General features: G+C 38.9%; 1 protein-coding gene across 6 annotated transcripts in view; it reads left to right on the top strand.

The window, feature by feature from the left end:
- The window catches only part of mical2a (microtubule associated monooxygenase, calponin and LIM domain containing 2a), a 39,840-nt gene extending 15,881 nt beyond the window's left edge, over nucleotides 1–23,959 (top strand). For 2 of the 6 annotated variants that reach the window (XM_067588940.1, XM_067588949.1), the window contains 17 exons: nucleotides 1,651–1,806; nucleotides 2,113–2,213; nucleotides 2,930–3,187; nucleotides 3,862–3,977; nucleotides 4,207–4,333; nucleotides 4,472–4,562; nucleotides 5,328–5,475; nucleotides 7,484–7,683; nucleotides 10,082–10,185; nucleotides 10,412–10,480; nucleotides 10,574–10,705; nucleotides 11,099–11,203; nucleotides 12,487–12,741; nucleotides 15,152–15,259; nucleotides 17,400–17,580; nucleotides 17,681–17,757; nucleotides 17,848–19,789. In XM_067588940.1, coding sequence (XP_067445041.1) covers nucleotides 1,651–1,806; nucleotides 2,113–2,213; nucleotides 2,930–3,187; nucleotides 3,862–3,977; nucleotides 4,207–4,333; nucleotides 4,472–4,562; nucleotides 5,328–5,475; nucleotides 7,484–7,683; nucleotides 10,082–10,185; nucleotides 10,412–10,480; nucleotides 10,574–10,705; nucleotides 11,099–11,203; nucleotides 12,487–12,741; nucleotides 15,152–15,259; nucleotides 17,400–17,580; nucleotides 17,681–17,757; nucleotides 17,848–18,252 — 2,633 coding nt within the window. In that variant the 3' untranslated portion in view covers nucleotides 18,253–19,789. Of the gene's footprint in view, nucleotides 1–1,650; nucleotides 1,807–2,112; nucleotides 2,214–2,929; nucleotides 3,188–3,861; nucleotides 3,978–4,206; nucleotides 4,334–4,471; nucleotides 4,563–5,327; nucleotides 5,476–7,483; nucleotides 7,684–10,081; nucleotides 10,186–10,411; nucleotides 10,481–10,573; nucleotides 10,706–11,098; nucleotides 11,204–12,486; nucleotides 12,742–15,151; nucleotides 15,260–17,399; nucleotides 17,581–17,680; nucleotides 17,758–17,847; nucleotides 19,790–19,835; nucleotides 19,924–23,772 lie in introns of those variants that run through there. The other 4 variants (XM_067588967.1, XM_067588959.1, XM_067588975.1 and 1 more) reach the window with 4 other exon arrangements.
- The last annotated feature ends 885 nt before the right edge of the window (nucleotides 23,960–24,844 follow it).

The raw sequence follows: 24,844 nt of genomic DNA, 5'->3' as shown, positions 1-24,844 counted from the left end.
AAATGTTAGTAGATACCAAATAAATAAAATTAATTGAAATTATTAATATTTTTTGATGCTATTAAAGGTTTATTTACTTCGGTGATGTTTTAAAACACATGCCTATCAGTTACAATCAGTTAAGAGACTGAACATATCTATAATTTATAAGACTTTCAGGTTCCGTTGGCCTCTACTTGTTTTTATTGTGCATCTTTTTGAAAATGCTGCATGTAGCATCTTGTATATAAGTTGAACACATAACTTGAGTGTCTGTCACATACAAGCAGCATGTTTAATGGACACTTTCTCTTTCTGAAGTTGTTCTACCGTCCAGTTCATGGCATCATGTGGAACACAGAGTCATGTTTAAGGGCTTAAGTCAGATAAACTCCAGCACACCTTTCAACTTATCGAGCAGCCACTGAAGACAACTCACAGGATTGTTTCTGGACTCTGACTTTGAATAGCTGGTGCTGCTGTGAAGCTAAAAATGAAACCCACCTTTTGTAAACGTATATATATCTTTGTGAAGCCATTGATCTCTCCCAATGGGAGAGGTCATACATGAAACCACCAAAGCACTGCATATAAATAGAGCAGAGCCGGGGACTGGACTTGCTCCATCTCTCTGTCTCACTGTTTCGGCCTCTCTCTTGAAAATGCTGTCATCTAACAACCAATTCACATCAGATGCTTATTCCTAAAAAGGGAATTTTTAGGCAGGTCAAGACGTTTAGCTCATTCTTCAATTATGAAGTAGCCCGGGGGAAATGATTTTCCCCTGCGGTCAGTCTGCTCTTGAGTTACTTATGTTGGGCTAGCTATGGCTATACAGAGTTAAATACAATCAGATCTGCACTCTACTGATTGTTGTTGCAGTGATAGAGGGGAGCAAAGGCTTCAATGAATTTTAACCGTCAAGCTGGAGAAGTTGTGACACAAGTTCAGACGCTTCCTTCTGCCTCCATAAAATATTGTCAATGTCTCATACATCATTTTGTAGTAAGTAAGACTGAAAACATGAATTAATCTGTTTTCTTTTCCTTTCACAGTTTTAGAAATAGTGACATTTTTAATTAGTCCTTTATTTGCTAAAAAGTTGACATGTACAAAAATGTAAAGGTCACTAAATTATGCCTCAGTCCATTTGATGTCTCCTTGCGGCCAAGTTTTGGTTGGAACATAGAAAGTTAACATTGAATTATTTCTGCGTCCCTGTTTTTTGTTTTGAAATACCTGAAATAGAAAGTCGTCAAAGTTTCAAAGGATTCATTGAAATGGAGCCCTTGAACATATTAATGAAATTTAATTTCTATTTTTGAAGTATTTTTGAACTCTTAAGAAGTACAAGTGGGTGTTTGCTGCTACACTTGCAGTTCTGAAGGTTAATTAATCAGAAGTCATTTAAATTTAATCATAGCATTCAATCTCTGGTGCTTCTTACAATCCATTGCTTTTGTTCCTTTGTCTATATAAAGGCTCACCTTAAGATAAGAGCTGCCTCTTATCCAAGAATAACTGCCTTATAATTATGGTTTAAGGTTACATTTGCTTTGGTTTTCACAGACAAGCCAATAGGACCAGTTTGTTTGGGAAGATCTACATCTCTTCTGTTTTTTATGTTTCTGTATTTCATTCTCTCTCTCCTTGTGTATCCCTGTCTGGCAGGTTTCAAAAGGAAGGAGTTCAGGGGTAAACTGGCGATCGCCATCACAGCCAACTTCATCAACAGGAACACCACTGCCGAGGCCAAGGTGGAGGAGATCAGCGGAGTAGCCTTCATCTTCAACCAGAAGTTCTTCCTTGACCTCAAAGAGGAGACAGGTGAGAGAGAAGCACAATCGAACTGCCTCATTATGTCGATAGCTGGCATGAACATGAATGTACAGGGGCATCTCAAACAGTGTGCTCAGTACAGAAGAAATATTTGCTCAGAAATGTTTCTGATTCTGCTCACCAGAAGGTTGTGTTTTTGTTTGTTTTGTTTGCTCTGGTTGTAATCATTGACCAGTAATGTAATGATTTGCTCAACCTCCTACAGTAAAGAATGAGATGCTAACACTGTTAATAGATACTCCATTGGTGCTTTTTAAAAATGTAGTCATTGAGAAACTGTGCCATTTCTTGCAGGTATCGATTTGGAGAACATTGTGTACTACAGGGACAACACGCATTACTTTGTGATGACGGCCAAGAAACAGAGCCTGCTGGACAAGGGAGTCGTCATTAATGTAAGTAGATAGATGTGTCCTTCACACTATCACACTTTTATTTTTACTTATTTGTGCACTATGAATAAATTCAACTTATTTTTAAAAAATGTGTTTGTAACAGCTAATTTTTACTGTATTCCAGTTTATCAAAATAACATGGATTCAATATCATGGACAATGACAAATATAATGTGATCAAATGCATCAGCCCTGCAACAGATAGCAACTCTGCAGAGTTCCTATTTTTGTTGTGACTTTGTCAGTGAGGTGTGGTCATTTCTTAGGCTGTATTTTGTGCTGCATTTGCATTGTATTTGATTAGGTGTTGATGGCATTCTGGCTGGGAGATAAAATAGCGTGGCAGTCTGTAATTGCATTAGTATAGATAGTGTGCAAGCCTTATAACCAGACTAAACTGCCATTTCGTTTCACTTCATTACTCTGTTTGAACCACTGAAAAAGTCAGAGACGTGGGAATTGCTTTAGAGGTCTAAAACCAGGCTATTTTTATACACTTCAGGATATCATGTCCACAATCTGTACCCGTCATATTTATTTTCCTACGCCTTTAAATACAGTAGGGCTTTTATTTCACTTTTCTCTGCAGCATTTCTAAAAAAAAAACCCTCATGTTATGAGAGCAGAACATAGGTGCATTTCTTTGTCTCTTTGAAATGCTAAGCTAAGCTCAGACTGTTTGAACTCTGCCTGACTGTCATGCTTTTGTTCAACAGGATTACGTAGACACCCAGATGCTGCTGAGCAGTGAAAACGTCAACCAGGAAGCTCTTCTGTGCTACGCCCGAGAGGCTGCTGACTTTGGCACCAACTACCAACTTCCCACGCTGGATTTTGCCATGAACCACTGCGGGCAGCCAGATGTAGCGATGTTTGACTTCACTAGCATGCATGCCTCAGAGAACGCTGCTCTGGCCAGGGAGAGATTTGGACACCAACTGCTGGTTGCACTGGTTGGCGACAGTCTGCTAGAGGTAAGAAGGAGCAAGCTGTGCCATGTCATGTTATGATAGCCCGGGTCAGGTGAGTACTGGGAGCTAGAAAGTAGGCAGGGTGTTCAGGAGCTGGACTGCCTGGGGAAAAAGACTGTTACACAATCCGGCACTTGTGGCTCGGATGCTCCAGTTTCTCATGCCAGATGCTGGAAGAGGACGGAAGAGGTTCTTTGTAATTTGGGCAAATATTGTTCCATTGTTATTTTTGCACCAGTCTGTGAGCTGCTCCACCTCTGCAAACTCTGTATGACCTTGATGATGCTGCTAACAGTCAGTGAGGCAGTTTATTGTTTCAGCAATTTATTCTGCACAGCTGCAAAGATAATTATTAGAACTGTTTGTTAAAGGTGCAAATTCCAGTAGTCAGGACTTCGATATGTGAGCTTCCGAAGCAACACATTACAAGTAGCAGAGCACCAAAATTACAGATCATGTTGCAGAAAAGGTCTGTAGTAAGTGACCTAAAACTTTTAAATACCAAGCTGGCCTGAGTGCTGCTAATTAGCATTCAACCTAATCACAAATGTTGATGTTGTTTCATTTATTTCTTTTATTTGGATCCCCATTGGCTTCATCAAAACATAGACTATGTTCTGTCTCCCTCCTGTACACTGAACCACACATCCATATGTTTGCTCTGTGTTCCTGTGCAGCCCTTCTGGCCCATGGGGACAGGTTGTGCTAGAGGCTTCCTGGCTGCCTTTGACACAGCCTGGATGGTAAAGAGCTGGGCTCAGGGTCGGAGCATTCTGGAGGTGCTGGCAGAAAGGTACACACACAAACACACACATATACAACATTTGAGATACACATGTCTGTGTGTTCCTAGTCAAAGATGAAGTATTCACTTCAGTCAATGTCTTTGGATGTTGTGTGTTTGGTCCAAATTTACCCTCATAGTTTGAATATGCAATGGAAGCTAATCTCTGCTATGTTGAAGCAAAATTGACTGACGCTTTGTATCTTTTCTTATTTTATATGTATTTATGTGTATACAGGGAAAGCATTTACAGACTACTTCCTCAGACAACACCTGAAAACATTGCCAAAAACTTTGATCAGTACACCATAGACCCTGGGACACGATACCCCAACCTCAACTCCTCCTGTCTTAGGCCGCACCAGGTGAGAAAGAGTACTCACTTTGCTTTGGAACAATATCCGATTCTTACTTTGTGGACAACCTAAACTGTTACAATGTATTCATTTTAAAATGATCTCTTGTCTCCATTGGTATTATTGTTTCTTTTCTTCTTGTTTCAGGTGCGTCACTTGTACATCAGCGGAGAGCTGAATTCCTGCTCTCTGGAGCGTGCTGCTACCATACGCAGGCCTGTCAATCTCTACAGACGAGGTAAGTGTAACAGGAACTGACAGATGCCGGTGTGTCTGTGTCTGTATCGTTTTCATGAGTGAATCTGCATTTCAAAACATGACTGCTGCTGACTCATATCTAGATTATTTCAGGCAGTGATCCGACTGATAGGAGCTGCTCTCTTCTGTTACTTTGAAAGGATCCTCATATAAGCAAAACCCGTAGCTGTTCCTTCATTTCCTTTTTCTTACTTGTAACATAAGTGACACGGAGCCAGAATTAACCACCATTTAGGGAATAAGTCACAATCTGAGGGTTGTTTTTACATGTAGGTTCTCTGGGAGGAGGAAGCTTTGATATGAGAGCTGGTAGGTTGTGGAGGGAACAGTCGAACACATTTATCTTGCCTTCCAAATTTAACATTACTTTATGCTCCTGTGTTAAAAATAAGCCTCTAATTGAAGTCAAGAAAACAATCACTAGATCACTCTGAAATGTCTATGCAAGTATAGATATAGATACTTATTTTTAACAACATGTGCTCACAGTGCTGTAGAAAAGGGAACCGATATTTCAGAAGCTCTAAATGCTGAACTGAGCTGCACGATAAACAGAAGTAAACAGAATACCTCAACACCCGGTCCCACCATTTCTCTCATGACCTTATTTACTGTCTCTTTGTGGTTTGGCTCATGCTTGTGTGACATCATATCCTTTATCAGCCTAAACTTCCTGACGCAGCCTGCATTCCTGTGGATTTACATGTTTGATTGTGAAATCTGACTTGCCTTGTCTCATTTGTAGAGTCTGAGATCAGACCAGCGAGGCTTCTTACCTGGTGCCAGAAGCAGACGGAGGGCTACAGGAATGTGACGATCACAGACCTGACATCTTCCTGGCAAAGCGGCATCGCCCTGTGTGCCCTCATCCACAAGTTCAAACCGCAGCTGATGTACGTAACATACGACAATACAGATAAAACCAGTATCCAGTGCTGCATCAGTCCATCTACTGTAAAACCAGTAGGGCTGGGTATCATAGTCCATGCATTTAAGGTATTGACCAAAAGAACCCAGTACCAAGTACTTCTCCAGTCAAACGATACCTGCATTTGATCCTTTTTATACCCAGATCTAGAAAAAAAAGACTATTTTTATGGTTTTGCTCGCAGCCAATCACCGCACGCATTCTTCAATATAATGCAATGTGTGATTGACCCACTACTGCAGCAGCTACAACCCATACAGTCTGTGGTAATAATACTTCACTTTACAATTTTGTACAGATATTAAATCAATATTTCAATAATTTGAACACTTTCAATATGTATTTCTGTAAAAATCATTCTGATGGGGGGCAGTGGTGGCATTTTACGCTACTGAATGCTTCCATTCACATGATGATCATCGAATGAAATAGGAAAAAAAAGGCATTGAATGAAGTACTCTACTGGTATCCATATCACTTTAAGGGTACTGGTATTGGTACTGGTATCATTGTTTTTTAAACGATACCCAAGCCTAAAAACCAGTGTCAGTAACATCTTCCTATCTTTCTACAATATTCTGTGCATACATGTTTTCACATAAGTGTTCTTGTTTTTTGTTCTCTTTAACGGCTGGTTGTGAGGAAATTCATCTGTTCTGGGTGTGTTACATATGCTTGGCATGACAGCAGCTCTTTGATCTATGTGTTTTTTCTGCTGCGCTCTCTACCTCCTCGTAACTTATCTCTGATAGATGTGAAAAAGACTTCATAGTAGCTGTTCTGTATGTAACGCTAGTATAGTGTGTACACACAAGTGTTTTCTGAGTGCAGCTGGGGAGACTCACAGATTTTTATCAAAAGGGCATTTTCATCTTCTCTCAAACAAAAACTGGTTGTTCCAGTATAATCAATGTTGACCTGAAGGGATAATATTTCTTCTAAAACATATTTTTATTGACTAATATGTAACTCCAAAGAACAGTTCTTTCTGCCTTGTAATACTGGACTCAGAGAGAAAAACAACTCATGTACCAAAGGACTCGCTGTGCTTTGCTACCCGCTATGAGGACACAATCCTTCCTGAAAAACAGACCTTAGTTTCCATCCTGTAGGGTTAGACTGCCTTGCACAGCATGGAATTAGTCAGTGCAACTGTAGATTAGTGCATTTACAAATCTAATTATATCCTCTCACACTTTAATTATTGCCTTCATACCTTTCCACATGCCACTACAATTTCATGTGGTCCCTGCAAGTTTCCAGGAACCACTGGCATTTTTCCCCTTCCCTCCTCCATATGCATGCCTGTCAGCAGAGCAGTCGGCAGCGAAGTGAGCAGGTCCGTAGAAAAGAAAGAAAAAGAAGAAAAAGTGAGCCTCAGCGCTTACAGAATAACAGCAGAGTTTGTGTGTGTTGCTGCTAGGTTACTGCTCTTCTTTACGTTATTTCTGATGGCGTCTGCACACTGTCAGCTTAGATATAGATGTCAGAGCTGCTTTATTTTTCTCCTGCAATACGAGAAACAAGTTCTTCAGCTGACCTGAGAATTGATTGAGTAAGATAAGTCTATGTGTAAAGTCATACCATTCTGCAGACGTTGACTGTTTTCATATCAGTGTGCATATTACGTTACACTCTGCTTACTGTCAGTCATCTGATACCTACATGTACAAAAGGAAGGAACTGTCAGGAGATAATCCCTTTAACAAATCTCAGTTACAAACCTCACTGTCACATTCCTGCCTCGTTAGTCAGGGTATGTTTGATAACCATTAGAGCAGCGCAGGTATGACACTTGACACATTGTTTTAGAGCTAAAAACAAATCCCAGGATGAACTGTGATAACTCAGGATAGGTCAGAATGAAACTAAAACCCTTATATCCACTGACACAGTAACTATATATTTTTTCCAAGCGTTTTGTCATATATGTAGCCTGAATCTCATTAAAGCCGCTCATTTTTCTCCATCAGAGATTTCGATTCATTAAATGAGGAAGACCAGGCTGCAAACCTGCAGCTGGCTTTTGACATCAGTGAGCGGGAATTTGGGATCCGTCCATTCTCGTCTGGGAAGGAGCTGAGTGCCTGTGAGGAGCTGGACAAGACCAGGATGATCACCTACCTGTCCAAATTCTATGAGCTGTTCCGTGGCACACCGTTACCTGCATCAGGTACTCTACTCTACACTACTCTACTCTACTCTACTCTACACTACTCTACTCCACTCTACTCTACACTACTCTACTCTACTCTACTCTACACTACTCTACTCTACTCTACTCTACTCTTCTCTACTCTACACTACTCTACTCTACTCTACTCTACTCTACACTACTCTACTCTACACTACTCTACTCCACTCTACACTACTCTACTCCACTCTACTCTACTCTACTCTACTCTACTCTACTCTACTCTACTCTACTCTACTCTGCTCCGCTCCGCTCCACTCCACTCCACTCCACTCTACACTACTCTACTCTACTCTACTCTACTCTACTCTACTCTACACTACACTACACTACTCTACTCCACTCCACTCCACTCCACTCCACTCCACTCCACTCTACACTACTCTACTCTACTCTACTCTACTCTACTCTACTCTACACTACACTACTCTACTCTACTCTACTCCACTCCACTCCACTCCACTCCACTCCACTCCACTCCACTCCACTCTACACTACTCTACTCTACTCTACTCTACTCTACTCTACACTACACTACACTACTCTACTCTACTCTACTCCACTCCACTCCACTCCACTCCACTCTACACTACTCTACTCTACTCTACTCTACTCTACTCTACACTACACTACACTACTCTACTCTACTCTACTCCACTCCACTCCACTCCACTCCACTCCACTCTACACTACTCTACTCTACTCTACTCTACTCTACTCTACTCTACACTACACTACACTACTCTACTCTACTCCACTCCACTCCACTCCATTCCACTCCACTCCACTCCACTCCATTCCACTCTACTCTACACTACTCCACTCCACTCCACTCCACTCCACTCCACTCCACTCTACTCTACTCTACTCTACACTACTCTACTCTACTCTACTCTACTCCACTCCACTCCACTCCACTCCACTCCACTCCACTCCACTCTACACTACACTACTCTACACTACTCTACTCTACTCTACTCTACTCTACTCTACACTACTCTACTCTTCTCTACTCTACACTGCTCTACTCTACTCTACTCTACACTACTCTACTCTACTCTACTCTACTCTACACTACTCTACTCTACTCTACTCTACACTACTCTACTCTTCTCTACTCTACACTACTCTACTCTACACTACTCTACTCTACTCTACTCTACTCTACACTACTCTACTCTACTCTACACTACTCTACTCTACACTACTCTACTCTTCTCTACTCTACACTACTCTACTCTTCTCTACTCTACACTACTCTACTCTACACTACTCTACTCTACTCTACTCTACTCTACACTACTCTACTCTACTCTACACTACTCTACTCTACTCTAATCTACTCTAATCTACTTAAGCCTTCTTGACTATACTCTATTCTATTCTACACTATATGTTATGCTACTCTACTCAACTGTAATCAACCCCTCTTGACTCTACTCTAATTACTCTATTGTACACAACACTACTTGATTGTATCCTGCTCTACTCTGTTCTGTGTTACTCTACTTTATGCTAGTCTACACTACTTAACTTTACTGTATTCTACTTAACTTTACCCTACTATACTGTACTGCACTCTATACTACTTGACTGTACTATTGTCTACTCAACTCAACTCTGTTCAACTCGACTGTACTTGACACCACCTAACTCAACTCGACTCTACTTGATGCTGCTCTACTTCACCCAATCCTACTCTACTATACACTACACTACACTACTGTACTGTACTGTATTCTACTCTAATTTACTGTACACAACTCGACTTGACTCTACTTTGTTTCATTAGTTAAAGACACTAAAGCCTATTGTGGTTCTTCTTTGTGTCTGGTCCCAGTCTTCTTTTTATGTATTCTACAACTAAAATATGACCAAAAAACAAAACAAAATTCCAGTGCAACAGAAGGTATTCAGTTTCCTTTGGTTTCCTGTAAAAGCTGTTTGTGCACGTGTGTGTGTGTGTGTGTGTGTGTGTGTGTGTGTGTGTGTGTGTGTGTGTGTGTGTGTGTGTGTGTGTGTGTGTATGTGTGTCGTGCAGTCCGTTAGTCAAGTATAGTGGAATGACAGGAATGTGTATTTGTACCAGAGCTGTGGACTGTAGTGGACTGAGATTCTTGACAACATGAAGACAGCTACCCGTCTGCACAGCAGGGCTATTTTCATTATTTAACTTCAGCCGACTATTTAGCATCTTCTGACGTGCAGCTGAGCTTTATTCTTTAGTGGAACATTTCTCTACATAGATGCAATAACCAGACCACTCATATAAATTTCCTAATCTACATGGACATTATGAGTTTATATTATTTGACATTTATGGCTTTGTGATGTGGAAAATATGAAAACTCTAATTCAGTCACTTGTTGTGCTGCAGATTCCAGAGGAGTGGATGAAAACAATGAAGATTATCCATCTAAAGAAGTCAGGAGTAATAATAATGTGCTCAATCTTGCTCTGCCCAGGAAACGAGTACCAAAGGTAACATACACTGCACCATTTAAATCTGATGTACTGAGGTTTATTGTCTCTGTTTTCCATTATCTTTATTTACTGATTAAGGTTGATTTATTTTATACACATTCCGTTTGTAATTCAGTTTTAAATGGAAATATATTGGAAGATTATATGAGATTTTCTTCCAAGCAGTTTATGGCTGATTTGAAGCTTCTTTTGACTATTGGATTCTCTTATGCTCTACATTCAGGATGAGAAGAAGTCGGATGGTACAGACCCCATTTACAAAAGGAGGCGAAAATTCAGTTATTTGGAGGAGGTTTGTTAATAAGCTGCTTTAAATTTCAAGCTTAATAACTATGAGGAGTTGTTGATATATTATCTGTTGTCTGTCTCTCTCCTCTGTGTCTAGGCCACCAATCTGTCCAGTAACGGCTCCTCAGTGCGAGAAGGACAGGAGCCAAAGGAAAACAAAGTGCGCTCCATGGCTACTCAGTTGCTGGCCAAGTTTGAGAGTACACCTAGTTACACCGTACGGAAACAGGTACAAAAAAACATAAAAATGGATTTTATGTAGTTTCCTTTTATTCTGTTCTAGTAGAATTATAGTTTCCACTGTAAGAATGTCAGTAAGTATACAGTGCGTGTATGTATCCATTGATTTATCTGCAGAGAAATACTTTTTATATCTTTCCTGGCTGCAGATAGTTAGAAATGGCTATTTGTCCTCTTTTCTATGGATCATAAATATGTTTTAAATTTCCGTTGTTGTGAGCTGGAGCTCTGACCGTGGTCTGTGGTTTCTCTGACAAAACTTTCCTCTTGCTAATGCTAAAGTCTTCTCTTGTCTATTATTTCCAGCTTTTAATCTCTTCAGCCTTTTCTATTTCTGTGCCTCTTTATTAACTTACTTTCTAACCTTTCTGCAAAATCTCAGTCAGACTGTGAGAGGTCCTCCCCGCTCCAAACTCTTGACCTGCCTGAGAATCTTCCCATTAAACTCGGGCCTCCGGTCCCACCTAAACCTCCTCCTGAGATACAGGTAGATTGGAGCAGCCAGATGGCAGTTAAGACACACGAACTGTAGTCTGAAACATTAGGACAGTCGCTAAAACTTCAAACAAAACAAATGCATACACACACAGACTTTTGCACATGTACATATACTGTATGTTCATGTACCACAAACACACAAGACACATACATCTATAAAACACAAGAGATACAACTTGTCTAATTAGGAGTTTTCAGTCTTTGATTATTTAAAGGGCCATACTGGTGGTTTGTCAAAGGTTAAGTCAAAGCTGTTTTGCTGTTGGTTCAAAAGTTCACAAAAAAGTTGAAAGTTGCAAGGAAATCCATAAACTGTGATCATTGTTTCATGAATTGAATTTAGTGTGGAGTTTCCCTGTCTTAAGTGCTAGAATGACTAAACCCAAACTTCAATTTTCCAGCACTTAGAGTCACACGCAGTAACCAGTTTGATGGCTCTTTGATTCGTTACCATACTCACATCTCTCCTTCTCCTGGTCAAACAAGCAGAGAGAGGACTTTTTCTTACTTTTTGTAAGAAGTTAAATATGTCTGAAAATTAGACCTGATATAATACTTGTCCAATAATCTGAATAAACCAGTCAAAAACTCCTCTATCCCATAACATCTGCAGTTGCTGGTTTACTGGCATTTATTGTTTTCATGAGATACATTACTGGAAAGTTATATACAGATCAGTCAAAACTTTGGACACACTTTCTTATTTAAGGGAATGGGAAGGTGTGTCCAAACTTTTGACTGGTACTGTATGTAAGGCAAACATAAAGAAAACATAAGTGTCACGAAAAGAATAATGTGAATTTGACGGTTTCCTCCATAAAAATTTTGCTGCTGGCAGTCGAGTCTCAGATGTCAGACTGCCCCTCAAGTTCCTGAACCCACCAGCAAAAAAAAGATTCAACAACAGTCCCTTCTCACAACTGTATTACCATGCAATGATTACATAACTTTGGCACAATATAAAGCAGACACTGTAATGGATTACCTATGCAAGTGGATTTTCGTGCTGCGCTGGCATGAACCAATGCCTGCCAGGAGGGAAGAAAATCAATCTAAAAACTTTCGGTATGCTTTGAAAATCGCTGGCGAGATTGAAAGGTATTTGTGATTTGTAGTTAATGGGCTGAAACATATAAAAGCTCCAGTATGGTTCTTTAAATGATTTGCAGTGTTTAAGTGGATGAAAAATAAACTCAAACTTCACTGTTTGGTTCCTTGATGAGGAGCCATACCACAGCTCTCATGTCCACTACTGTATATTATCACTTTCAGTTTGAAGTCAGTATCAGAAATGCAGCAAAGCACTTAGTCCGCCTGCCACCAAAGACTCTGCCCAAACCCAAGTTCCAGCCTCCGTCCCAGTTTTCTGTAGTGAAGCTCAGACATGTGGATCAAACACATGCTCAGACGAAGCCTCAGCCTGAGATTGCAGACTCCGCTGCTTCTTCTCCCTCCTGCCACTCAGCTGTCCTTCTCATGTCAAGAATTGTCCAGCGCCTCAGGGAGGTGGATGAACAGATCTCTGAGGTGAACAATATCTCCTGCTAAACATCTATTTTCTCTTCTTTTTCCTCCTTTTTAAACCCTTGTGATTGTTGCATGTTCTGATCCCCCAAAATGGCCCCAAGAGTGAATGTTGATTATATATCATGCCCTGATTATACATTTAGGTTTGTGTAATGTGTAGTCAGATGGTGAAGTCAGCCCCTAATTATCCAGCCCGACAAAATGGCAAGAGCAGGCCTACAGACCTGGCACAAGCTGAGACAGACACACTGGCAGATTATTGGCTGGTTTGAGTCAGAGTGGAACAGGTCAGGCAGGGCCGAGCTGCAGCCAGAGACTTACATCTGAAAATAAGCTATTTTGATTATTCAGATCGGCCAAAAGCCTGCCTGCCTGCCTGCCTGTCTCAGCTCAGACCAGCACTGCAAACATGTTCACCTTATCAAGTCATTTAATGACAAAATGGTGATGTGTTTAGTTTCCAGTGGAGTTTTATCTGTTTGGAAAATTTTCTTTAAATACGAGGAACAGACAAAATAATGGAAACAGTGACTACTGTAACCACTGCCTCAAAGACGGATCATGTTACTGTTAGTATAATGCCTATCAGCAGTATTGGTAAACCCCAGTAGTGTATGTGCATATATTATATTATTGGTACAAATTGTGACTGCTGTTTCTCTTTATCACTGCAGTTTATCTTTGCTTGGTATATCTTGTCAAGAATTTGGGGGCTTATCTCCCTTACATAATTGACTTTTTTTCTTTTTTTTGACAAATGCACCTGTGATTTGGACACAGATGATTTGGTTTTCTTGCAGCTGTTAGCTGTCTCGTGTTCCTTTCATCTCACTCCAAGTGTTGATCGCCATTCCCTAAACAAAAATGCTGCTAACCGGCATATTGTACGACTTTGTTTGGACTCATTATTAATGGAATAGTTCACCATTATGGGAAATACCCCTATTAACCTCTTGCTGAGAGTTAGATGAGAACATTGATGCCACCATCATGCCTGTCAGTTAGGGCTGCAGATAGCAATTACTTTCATTGTCGATTAATCCAACTACTATTTTCTTGATTAATTAATTAGTTAGTAAAATGATAAATAGTGAAAAAATGGTGTTCACACTTTCTCAGAGGCCATGGTGATGTCTTCAGTTTGATCGCTTTGTCTGACTAACAGTCCAAAACTAAAAGATATTAAATTTTCTGTCATATATGATGAAGAAAACTGAAAAACATCCCAATTAAGAAATAATTTTTCTCATTTGTGCTCAAAAAATGACTGAAACGATTATTTGATCATCAAAATATTTGCTGATTCATTTTCTGTCCATCGACTAATCAATTCATCGATTAACCATCGCAGCTCTACTGTTCGTTAAATATGACGCCAGAGCCAGGAGACAATTAGCTTAATATAGAGACAGGAAACAGCTAGCCTGGCTCTGTCTAAAGTTAAAAAAATACACCTACAAAAAGCTGACTAGTTAAGCCTGTGTATCCCCTTTGTTTAATGTGTACACAAACAGAAATGTAAAAACAATAATTTGTGGCTTTAGGGGGAGTTATGTGCTATAACTATGTTTTGGCTAACAGCAGCCAGCGTAGTGACTTCTCAGTCTCATCATCACAGTGAGGTTGTCAACAGAGACACTGCTGGGTGGATGGATAAACTGTTGTTCATTGTTCGCTGTAGAGGTGCTGGTAGCCTCCAGTCTTTATGTTAAGCTCTCGGCATTAGCTCCGTAGTTAACGCACAAACATTAGAGTGGTGTCGATCATTTCCTCTACATCTCTACGATAAGATGAGTAAGTGAACTATTCCTTTAAGTTGCTGTCTACATTATTTTGTCCATCCCTGTTGTATCAGTGTGTAGATAATCCAATTTTGCACATGCCTTTTTTTTTTAAACTAATTCTAAATTTAATGATGATCCTTTTAATTGATGCACCTATAAATTTAACTTCAACTCACTTAAGCCTTAAAGGCTCAATACTTCACTATGTGATTTATTTAGGTGCATATTTCTGTCTGAACCAGCGTATTTGTGTCTGATTCCTCTGCCAGGTCTGTGTGGCTGTCTCAGTTTTCTGTTCCCCTGCAGTATAAGCAACAGTACAGGATGGGGTGTGAAATTACTGTAATAACGCAGCCTTCGTTCCACACAGCGATGTTATTGTTCTCCTCTCGACAATACACACTCAGCTGTCAAACCCTGCTTCTTATTGAGAAAGTAGAACAGAAAGGTCTTTCATCACTGACTTTGTCGGGCTTATTAAGTAGTTATTAGTCTACCTAATTATGTCTTCACACACACAGAGCTCCTCGTTTTTTGGGGGGAGAATGTCTCACTGTACTGAGGAGGTGAGACTGGCATGAGACTGATGCCTCTTTTTTGTTCCTGTGCTCCGTGTCGTCCTGCAGAAAAAAGCTCAGACACAACAGAGTAGAGAGTTTCACTCAAAGAGTATAAAGGAAAAAGCGGTTCACCTTAGCGGGTTGTTCTCAGGAGACAGCTCTGCTGTGCTCAAGGTGACTATCTCTGGCTTGATCTGTGACCCCACCTTGGCCTTGTGTGTTGCACCCACTGAGTGTTGATTTGCATGTTTAAACACGTCATGTTTGGGATCACAAGTGTTGCATGGAGATTTTATCCCTTGTTTATTCTCTGTTCACCTTTTTTTTAACACTTAGAGAAAATAAACCCTAAATACAGAACATTTTGTCGTAATTAATTAAATGACTTTTTTTTTGGTTTTCTGTGTTATCATTATTATAATAAACCAGTGGTTATTTCTACGCCCCCCCCACACAACTATCGGTTCCAGTCGGTTCCAGTGTTTTTCATTATGTGCCCGGTGTATAACATTGTTTTTATATTAGAAGTTTGTAATGTAATTGTCAGAAGTGTGACGTTGTGAGATTCTATGTGTGTTCAGGTTATTTCAGATTTTACAAGCTTCTCAGTATCAGTGATACCCACTGTGTGTTTTAGTTGATGTTGGATCTAAAGCTGGATGTAAAGCAACAATACATAAAGAAATACAGAAAACCGAAAGCTACTAAGGTACGGAAGCAAAAAAGAAGACAAGTGAAATTAAAATTAAGATCGAAATAGACGTTTAGCAGTAATAGTACAACAGTTGAGAGGAGGTATTTTTGGTACCATTTGACCTGTTGTAGCACGATAAAACATAATTACATAATAAAACATGTCATCAATCTTTTTGATTTTGAATTTAATTGTATATTTATTCCGTTTTTATATGTTAAAACTTTATTAAAATGTTTAAAATTAAGTGATCGAAATGAACAGATCTTTCAGCACCGATTGTCATTGGGAACCACTGTTCTGTATGCAACAATATCAGATATACTGTAGATAGCACTATATTATCTCAGAGAAAGTCTGTTATAATCAATCTTGCATGTTGTTCTGAATATCAGCACCATTTTAATGTGGATTTAGTCTGGGCACATTCTTCCCGTCATTTCATATAATCATAACCATATAATTTCAGTAATTCTTGTGTGTTGAGAGGCCTCCATTTGTCAAACAGAACTATTTATCATCACATCTTTTCTACAGATTCAAAATTTGTCTCTAATAGTGACACATCTGCATTTTGTTAATAAAATGCAGTTTTTCATTAAAGCTTTCTTAATTCCAGTTATTGCTTAGAATAAGTTTCATAATGTGATAATTGTTCCACTGATGAAGGCTCAACAGGCAGCACACAGAAATCCTCGAGCTCAAGCTTTACGTTGATGTCATGTATCTTCTTAATCATAACAGACAGATTGATGCCAAACCATCTTTTTTTTGCATGTTAGCTTTTCTTTTACTGCTGTTTCTGCCCCGTGTGCTTTAAATTACCAGCAGAGGAGGAGTGTGTGTTTCTGTGGTGGCACTTTGTGGGTTCCTCTGCTCCACCCATCCCAAACAGTCTGCTCCAACTCAGCATCCACATGTTATAGCAGGACTTGTACCAGTTTAACATAAAGGACGGTCTCTGGGTACACAGTGCTCCATGTTTTCCAATTTTGGATCAAGTTTTATTCTTGAAGAGCAATTTGGAAACTATTTGGACATGATAAACTTACTGAACCATATGTGTTATCCTATAACCGTATGATTATCCTCTCTCTATAATTACACTTTACTGTGTTTTCCTCTGGGCTGCATGTTAGAGAGCAGTTGGGAGGAGTGTTGTGGGCTTTTAAGTAAAGACACCCACAGCTCGCTCATACCATCACCTTAACTTTCATCCAAAATATCCCCAAAAAGACATTCAGGAAGTAATGTTGTGAAAGAAAAGCTTTAAATCTGTGGGGAAAACATCCAGCTATGTGTGTTCCTCACATTATTACTCTTCCTGCATGTAAAACCCACCTCTGTTTGCAGTGAGCATGCCCACACCTCCAAGAGTAAAAATGTCCATCTCATGTGACCTGGACAATTTCATTTTCAGTATTCATGGTGCTAAGTCTTAACCAGAACAGCCAGATTGTTATATAAATATTTAAGGGTTCAAATTGTGGCAACAAATCATCAAAAAGAAAGGTTAGAATCAGTGTTCAGCATGTCAGTTTTAGTTATAATGAGATGTGTGACATAAGTGCTCATCTTCAAATCTGTCATCGTAACTCCTGCCTGTGCTCTGTTTCCCAGAACGACTCGGTGCGAAGGGCGTTCCCCCAGTCCGGTGACAAGTGTCACTCGTGCGAGAGGCGTGTTTATATGGTGGAGAAAGTTTGTGCCGAGGGGCTCTACTTCCACAGGGAGTGTTTTCGCTGTTCCACCTGCGGCTCTGCCCTGCGCCAGGGAGCACATGCCTTCGACTCCCAACAGGGTATGTGTCACATAAATGTTGGATCCACATGTCACTAAAAAAAAAGAGCAAAATCAGTATCTAGTTGGCTGATAAATGCACATTTTTTGTGATCTTACAGGGAAATTGTACTGCAAACTTCACTTTGATCAACGCAACAATGGGACAAACCTACGCAGGAATTTCTCTCTACGCTCAGTAAGCGCTTTGCACCTCAAACTATATTTTTATTCTTGCAATTTGTTGTAAAATATCTAATTTCTCTGTCTGTCACTTCCCTTGTCTTAGAATCGTTTTGGAAGTGAAGTTCAGGAGCAATGCGCTGTAGATGAAGAGAGCTCCTCCTCCAGCAGAGCAGCAGACCCGCAGAGTCAACCTGCAGCAGGTACCTTCAGCTCGTTCATAAGGAAACGACTGAGCTGGCCGCTGAGTGTGACTCGCTCTGTGTGTAACGCCCCCAAGTATCTGTTTCACCGTGTGCGTAAGACAGCACAAGCTGTCGCCGGCCACATGAGGGACAACGCCCAGGACTATGTGAACCTGTACGAGCTACTGAGTGTGAGCTTGCCCCTGCTGCTTGTGTTACCAGAGATTCTGCTGCAGATGTACACAGAGGTTGTGCCCGACGGGCCGAGCTCTTTACAGCCTCTACTGCTGTGGCTGCAGGAGCATGTCGGTCACAGGCTCATCTAAAGTCTCAGCTGTTAATAGTAAACCCTCAACATCACTCCAAACCGTTATATCTGTGGCCAATGTGCACATTAGCTGGAGTGTTAATGTCATATTATCATTTGTAGTTGTGCACAAGCACCTTTTTGATGTTTACTTGTCTTTTCATGATGATACTAGATTTGCTCTCAGTTTGTTAGATGTACTTTCTCATCAGCCAAAACACTGTAAGTTGCACATCCAACATTTTGCAATTTACTACAGGGGTTAGGGAAATTTGTTGAATATTAAAGCTGCACCAAATAATTTTACAGTGGGTTTAATGTGGAAACTGTACAGTAGGGTTAAAATAAATTAAACAAATAGGTTTAAAGTAGTTAAACTGCACATAAATACCTTTCATAAAGTAAAACAGGCCACAGTCTGCGCATGGAAAGACTTAAGACTGCTGAAATCAACATTGCTGTAAAACGGATCCTGCAGTTAAACTTGCTTTACTCAGGTCATTATGACTGACTGACTTTGTGCACTTTATCTTTGGGAACTGCCTTGTCGATGGAGCAGCAAACTGTCACACTACAGTAACACTAAATCCTGCTTTCATGTTGACGTTGAACAGCAGGCGGGTTTATTCTGTGCTCCTACCATATGTTTTTTTTTTTAATATACATATATGCACATGTGCAATTATCTCATTATATTTACCATACTCTGACCACTTTTATTAACTGTATCATTCATCTTTTGTATGGATGTCTCCCAAAGAATCCCTCAGAGGTTTTGATACTGTGGACTCCTCTTGGTATTTAGTTCTACTTTGCTGCCATCTACTGTTGACTCGCAGAAAAACCATGAAGGCACAAAACAAAAAGATACCCCACCCTCTCAATTTTTTTTTATATAACATTGCAAACTCTTAGATTTTAAAGAATTGATTTAGTAGATATGATTTACTGTAGACAATAGACGCTGGTGAGCATGCTGTGATGTGTTTGTATGTGCTTGCCACTCTTGCCATAATTTTAAAGCATGTTGTTGGAAGATCAACTGCAAACCTCTTTGACTGGAAGCCACCCGGTCGCTTCCTATTCAGATACAAATACAGATACTATCTATTGTTGCTGATGAAGCACTTTAGAGTTGCAGCGTATTTTGTTTAGCTTTAAAAAATATTTGAAAATGAATGATGTTTGCAAAAACTTCAGGCAGTTTTTAAAGTGTTTACAGCATGATATGCAATAATATGTTTGTGTTCTGCTCTCTGCTACCTAATTTTACATGTTGAATTACTGAATCTGCTACATGTTGTTTAGAAGGAGATAAATATCTGGTTTACAGTGCAGAATAAGTGAAAAACTGAAGTGTTTTAAAATACCAAAGAACTGTTTTTTATACACGGACTGTACTTATATAAGATAAAAGTTATACGTTTGTATAACAAGACAGCAGTCATGCAGACTGTGATCTGTACAATGGTGCCAACAACCAAATTTCTCCTTTCTTTTTTTACGAATGTCAGTATTTTTGTTTTGTTCTCATAAACATTTTCTACTTTTGTGCATTCAGTTGTTTTTATTCATGTCCTCTGTGTGTTCCCTGTGTTATAGATCATTTTTCTCTTTTCCTCCCATCAGCTGAAGCCTTTTATGAAGTGTGTGAGCAGGCTGGATGTTTAGGAGAGATGACATGTTGAAGGTGATCGCCTGCATGGTCACAAGGTCGTGTGTCATAGTTGTGACATTGAGTTACAATAACTGACCCAAAGTGTCCTGAAATGATTTAACAACATTTACAGTAATTAAATAATTAAAGATGCCCCTTTGCAGTGACATTGCATTTTGGCTAAACTTAACCAAAGACTAATGAAAGGCTTCAGTGTTTGTTATTGACCTTCAGCCTGTTTTTGGAATGAACTGGTACTAACTCAGATTGGTCCCAGACCTCTGAATTGCCGCCACATTGTTGCTTTTATTGTTTTTTTCAGCAGTTCAAATCAATAATCAAGTGACACAAAGTGTCAGTTCAGTTCAGCTATCAGGCTGCTAAACTAACCTGTGAAGAGAAGAAACTAAACAAACATCAAATCAGGTTTTATTCCAAATTTTTTGCATTTAGGTGAAAGTATTTTTCTGAAAGGGTCAACAAACATCTCAAAACATCAACTCGTCAAATCATTACCTGAAATATAAATATCAGTTAACTATTAGCCAATACTTAATCAAACAATCTCACCATTCAGTTGATGTTCTGGAGCTTTTGATCATATCATATGATCTTCCTCAGTATATGGAGTTGTCCAATTGTCATGGAGTTGTAGATGTTCAAATTTTAATTTTTATGAGCACTTCAAGTATGCACTTCATGACTCAATCTGCTGAAGAAGCTCATGAGAAGCTCCAGAAGAGCCACTGAAAGGACTTTGGTCAACTGTTGAGTTTTTAATCTAAATTATTTACCAATTTGTCTATACATTATAGACTGTCAGTAATCCATTGAGCTGATGATGCTGTATAAAATCCTGAAGATTTAATAAATATGCTGTCAGACTCATCTATGCCTGTTTCAGCTGGAAAACAGCGAACAGTACAGCCATGTTTAAAATCCACAAGTTCTTATTAATCCCTGAAAAAACCCAGACTGAGATTCAAACTCTAAGTATTGATAGAGTTTGGATCTTTGTACTCTTTGGATGATGAAAAGGTAAACAACTTGTTAGTTATTTAAGTTACAAAGTTGAACAGATAGATTGACATTTCTTCCTCATCAAAGAAGTGTGAAGAAAATGTTTAAGTTCAGCCAAAACTAGATAGTAAGGGTCAAAGTTAAGGCCTTGATGTTGTGCGACAGTTACTTTAGAAAAATACCCTTTTGATTTGTGTAACTCACACTGTTGAAGTCTCATATCAGCTTCAGTTGAATTTTATAGTGCATTCTTATAAAGAAAATGTATCATTTCCATTTCCACTGGAGCAGGCTATTTGTACCGGGTGTGAATGTATGAACATTGATCTCAATGACACTTCCCTTTATGGTTTTTTAAAAAAAAACTTGTTATTGATAATGTTACATTCCACAATGATCTGACAATAGCAGCAAAGATCCATTTTTCATACGAAGGTTGAATACATTTACACCATTCAGAGAAATGTTGATCTCTATATCTTTGTGTTTTTATTGTACAGCAGGATTAATGCCTGCTTAATAAAATACATTAGTAACCTCCTCTTTCGTCTATCTCAAAAGGAAAATTTTCTTATATGTTGAGGTAGAAACAGTTCAGGAATGCACTTACAGCTCAGAGGGCCGAAATTGCTTTTGGAATAACATGATTCAACTTTATGATGTGAACTAAAAAAAAAAAGTCCTCGACTTTACAACCTCAGCTCATATTCTGCAGGAGCTTCTGTGTTGCCTTTGCTTTCACAGTAAATATTGATGCTTAAATAAGCTTTCAATTGTTGATGTCCATCTTTTAACATTTCAACTGGCACCTTGTCTTACCTTCTTCTACCACTCTTAAAGGTAATACTTATGAATTCTGCTGTTATCCAAGTAAGTGTAGCATATCAATAAGTCAATAAAGGTATTTCTCATTAATCCATCACAGTGATGAGTGTGATGATAAACCGCTACACAGAAGTATTTCAGAGTCATGCAGGTTAAATTTTTCATCTAATCCATATTGAAACTGAAGGTGCTGTTTTTGCATCCTGCTCGCATATTTTACAAGTAAAAACTTTGTGTGAACTACTCCTCAACGTTCCTCACAGCTCGGCTTCCTAACAAGCTGCTATTTATTTTTCTCATTCCTCCTATTGTTGCTCCTCCGGCAACTCCAAACTTATATAAATATGTTCGTGCATCTCTGTTGTTCTTCTAATGATCTTTCTGTTCTGTTTTATGCTTGAGTGCTCATTTAGACTGATTAATCATATTGTTGGTCATATAAATGTAAATACATCTCCACATATCCTACGTTCTAAAACCCATGTTGTTAAGAAAGCGTTACAGCCAACACATGCGTCTCAATAACAGAGATTAACTACACTAAAAGATATTTGTTTAATCATTTGATTCATTTAATCATTTTATTTTGAGAGATCATATCTAAACCTCACACTTATATTCATGAGATTGTAACACTGTTTGGATGAGACCTAAACAGTTTAGGATTTAAAGTTTATTTCCATTTTTCAATTTTTTAACATACATAACAATAACTAATATAATAGAAATAAATGATAATAATAATAATGGATATGATAAGGGGTAAGATATTAAGATATTGTATTGTTTCCCTAAGTGAGCTATGCACCAGCGAATGACAAATTTCCATTATTGCCTGCATTAATGTTTTGTTGAATTCTTGAATTTCTTGAAGGTAAACATACAGATATTGTATGCAGCATTATTTATCCTTAGAGATATAGATCTGCTATTTTCCCCATTTTAGTCTTTCTATAGAAAAGTTGTTCATATGCAGCCACATTTCCAAAAGGGAGCTTCTGTCTTTTTCCAAACCCTCAATAAAGTCTGTCTACCCACCATTATGTCAGTTTGGATCAGTTCCGTATTTCCACAGTCTTTCACAGCTAATGGGTCACCCAACACATATAACCTGAGAGAGACTTCAAAGTCATTGTTAGTTATCTCCTTTATACAGTTGTGAACTTGTTCCCTAAAGTCTTGAATCTTAGGACATTAATGTGTCTCTGAATTCTGACATTTGAATTCAGCAGTCTGCTGTTTTTAAGGCCTAATTGAAGTTGTCTAGATAGTGTCCAATAGAAGTGAGTCTTACTTTTATATCCCTTGATAGCTTTCTTTGATTTTGTCATATCCTACTCTACTCTATTCTAACTCATTAAACAAAAGGTTTAAATCTTTTAATGCTGTTGGAAGTGTAGTATCCTGGCAAATATTTTGGAGTAGTATTGAGTGGCCTCATGACCCAGTCCAGATATTCAGATGACATCAGAGAGCAGTTTAGATTGCTGGTTACCCATCACAGTAGATGGCAAGTGCCTCAGTTGTAAGTGCTGCCACATACTGGATCAAGGGAGACCAAACTACTGAGAAGATTTCAGTAAATTGATTTTAAATAGATCTCCAAGTGTCTGAATCCCTTTACTTATCCACACTTTCAACAAGAATAGGGCTCCACCAACAATAACTTCAGGTTAAACCATATGTTTGACTCTGAGTTAAGGTGAATGTCTATGTTATGGATCCTAGCTTCCTTTTTCCAAATGTCCTGCAGATGAGAAAGGTCCGGGTGGGACTGCGTCTCAGGTGACAATCTGATGGATAAACATGCTAGTGGAGGGAGGGGCAGTCACACATCCTGTTCAATACTCGACCATGGAGGAGCTCTTTCTGGAGGGAGGGACCGTTGGGCAATATGTTGAACACTAAATGAATAATGAAGGAATGACTGGGCGTTTTAAAGATACTGATAAAAAAAATATCTAAAGTTTAATTTCAACTTGTTGAGGTTTCTTGATCCCATTTCTCAATGTTTGTTTCATTGTGTTTTCCTTTTAGAAGCTGCTACACAAGTGAGATTATCACTTCACCCTCTCATGACTGGGAATTATAACTGAAGGTTATTCATGACGTTATTGTGTAAGATTGTTAATAATTAATGGCAACTTTTTAAATGTGTGCGCTGCATTGCTTTTTGTGCTGCTGTATTGCCTTTTTAAACAATAAATGTATACACTGTAACTGACTTCTGACTGTGTTTATAAGATACAAAAGCTTTAGTTTTCATTTACTCTCAGACCTTAACTAATGAGAAAATGCTCATATGAGTTGTTTTTGGGAAATGTTTTAAGCAAAACAACAATTTTCAAATCAAAAACTCTGATCTGAATTGCACACCAAGTCACTTAAAGCTGGCGGTGATTGTTTAACTTAACATGATGATCTCAATTCACTTAAAAAAAACAAATAAACGACAACAAAAACAAAGTTACTGTACATGACAATGTGCCTGACATGGTTGTTAAAGCAAATGTTCAAATGTTCAAATGTTAATGATATTAATTTCCATGAAGAACCATGAATGTTTCTGTGCAAACATTCAATACAGACACCTTTATCTCATGAATATCTTCAGTGGTACTCTCTTTCAGTGTGCACACGTTGACCTGTATTCTGATACTAAAATACATAATGAAATTGAATTGCTCTGTCTCCACTTTAGTTTATCTTAAAAGGAAAACACTCTCTCATGTTGTGTTTGAAACAGTTCAGGAATGCACTTAGAGCTGCGAGGGCTGAGCCTTCATTGATGTGAAAAAAAAAAAGGCTTGGTAAAAGATTACTTCTGGAATGAGTGTTGCACAATCATACCTCAGAGTGTGAACTAAGAAGTCCTTGACTCTACAGTGCCAGTTCATATTGTGAATGAACGTCTTTATCGCCTTCGCTGGGTTAATTAAACTCTCACGTTTTCATGTCAAGCAGCAGAAGAGCCAAAAATTGGACTGAGAGTAACAGGTTATTACAGTAAAAGCCAAGAACAAATTCTACAATTGTTCGCGAGCAGACATATCCTGATATGAAATGGAATAAAAATATGACTCCCTGCAGTGATGTAGTACCAATGTAC

Source organism: Thunnus thynnus, chromosome 1, assembly GCF_963924715.1.
Source record: "Thunnus thynnus chromosome 1, fThuThy2.1, whole genome shotgun sequence".
NCBI classification, from domain to species: domain Eukaryota; kingdom Metazoa; phylum Chordata; class Actinopteri; order Scombriformes; family Scombridae; genus Thunnus; species Thunnus thynnus.
The sequence above is the reverse complement of the archived record's forward strand: the minus strand, read 5'-3'. Positions and strand labels throughout refer to the sequence as shown.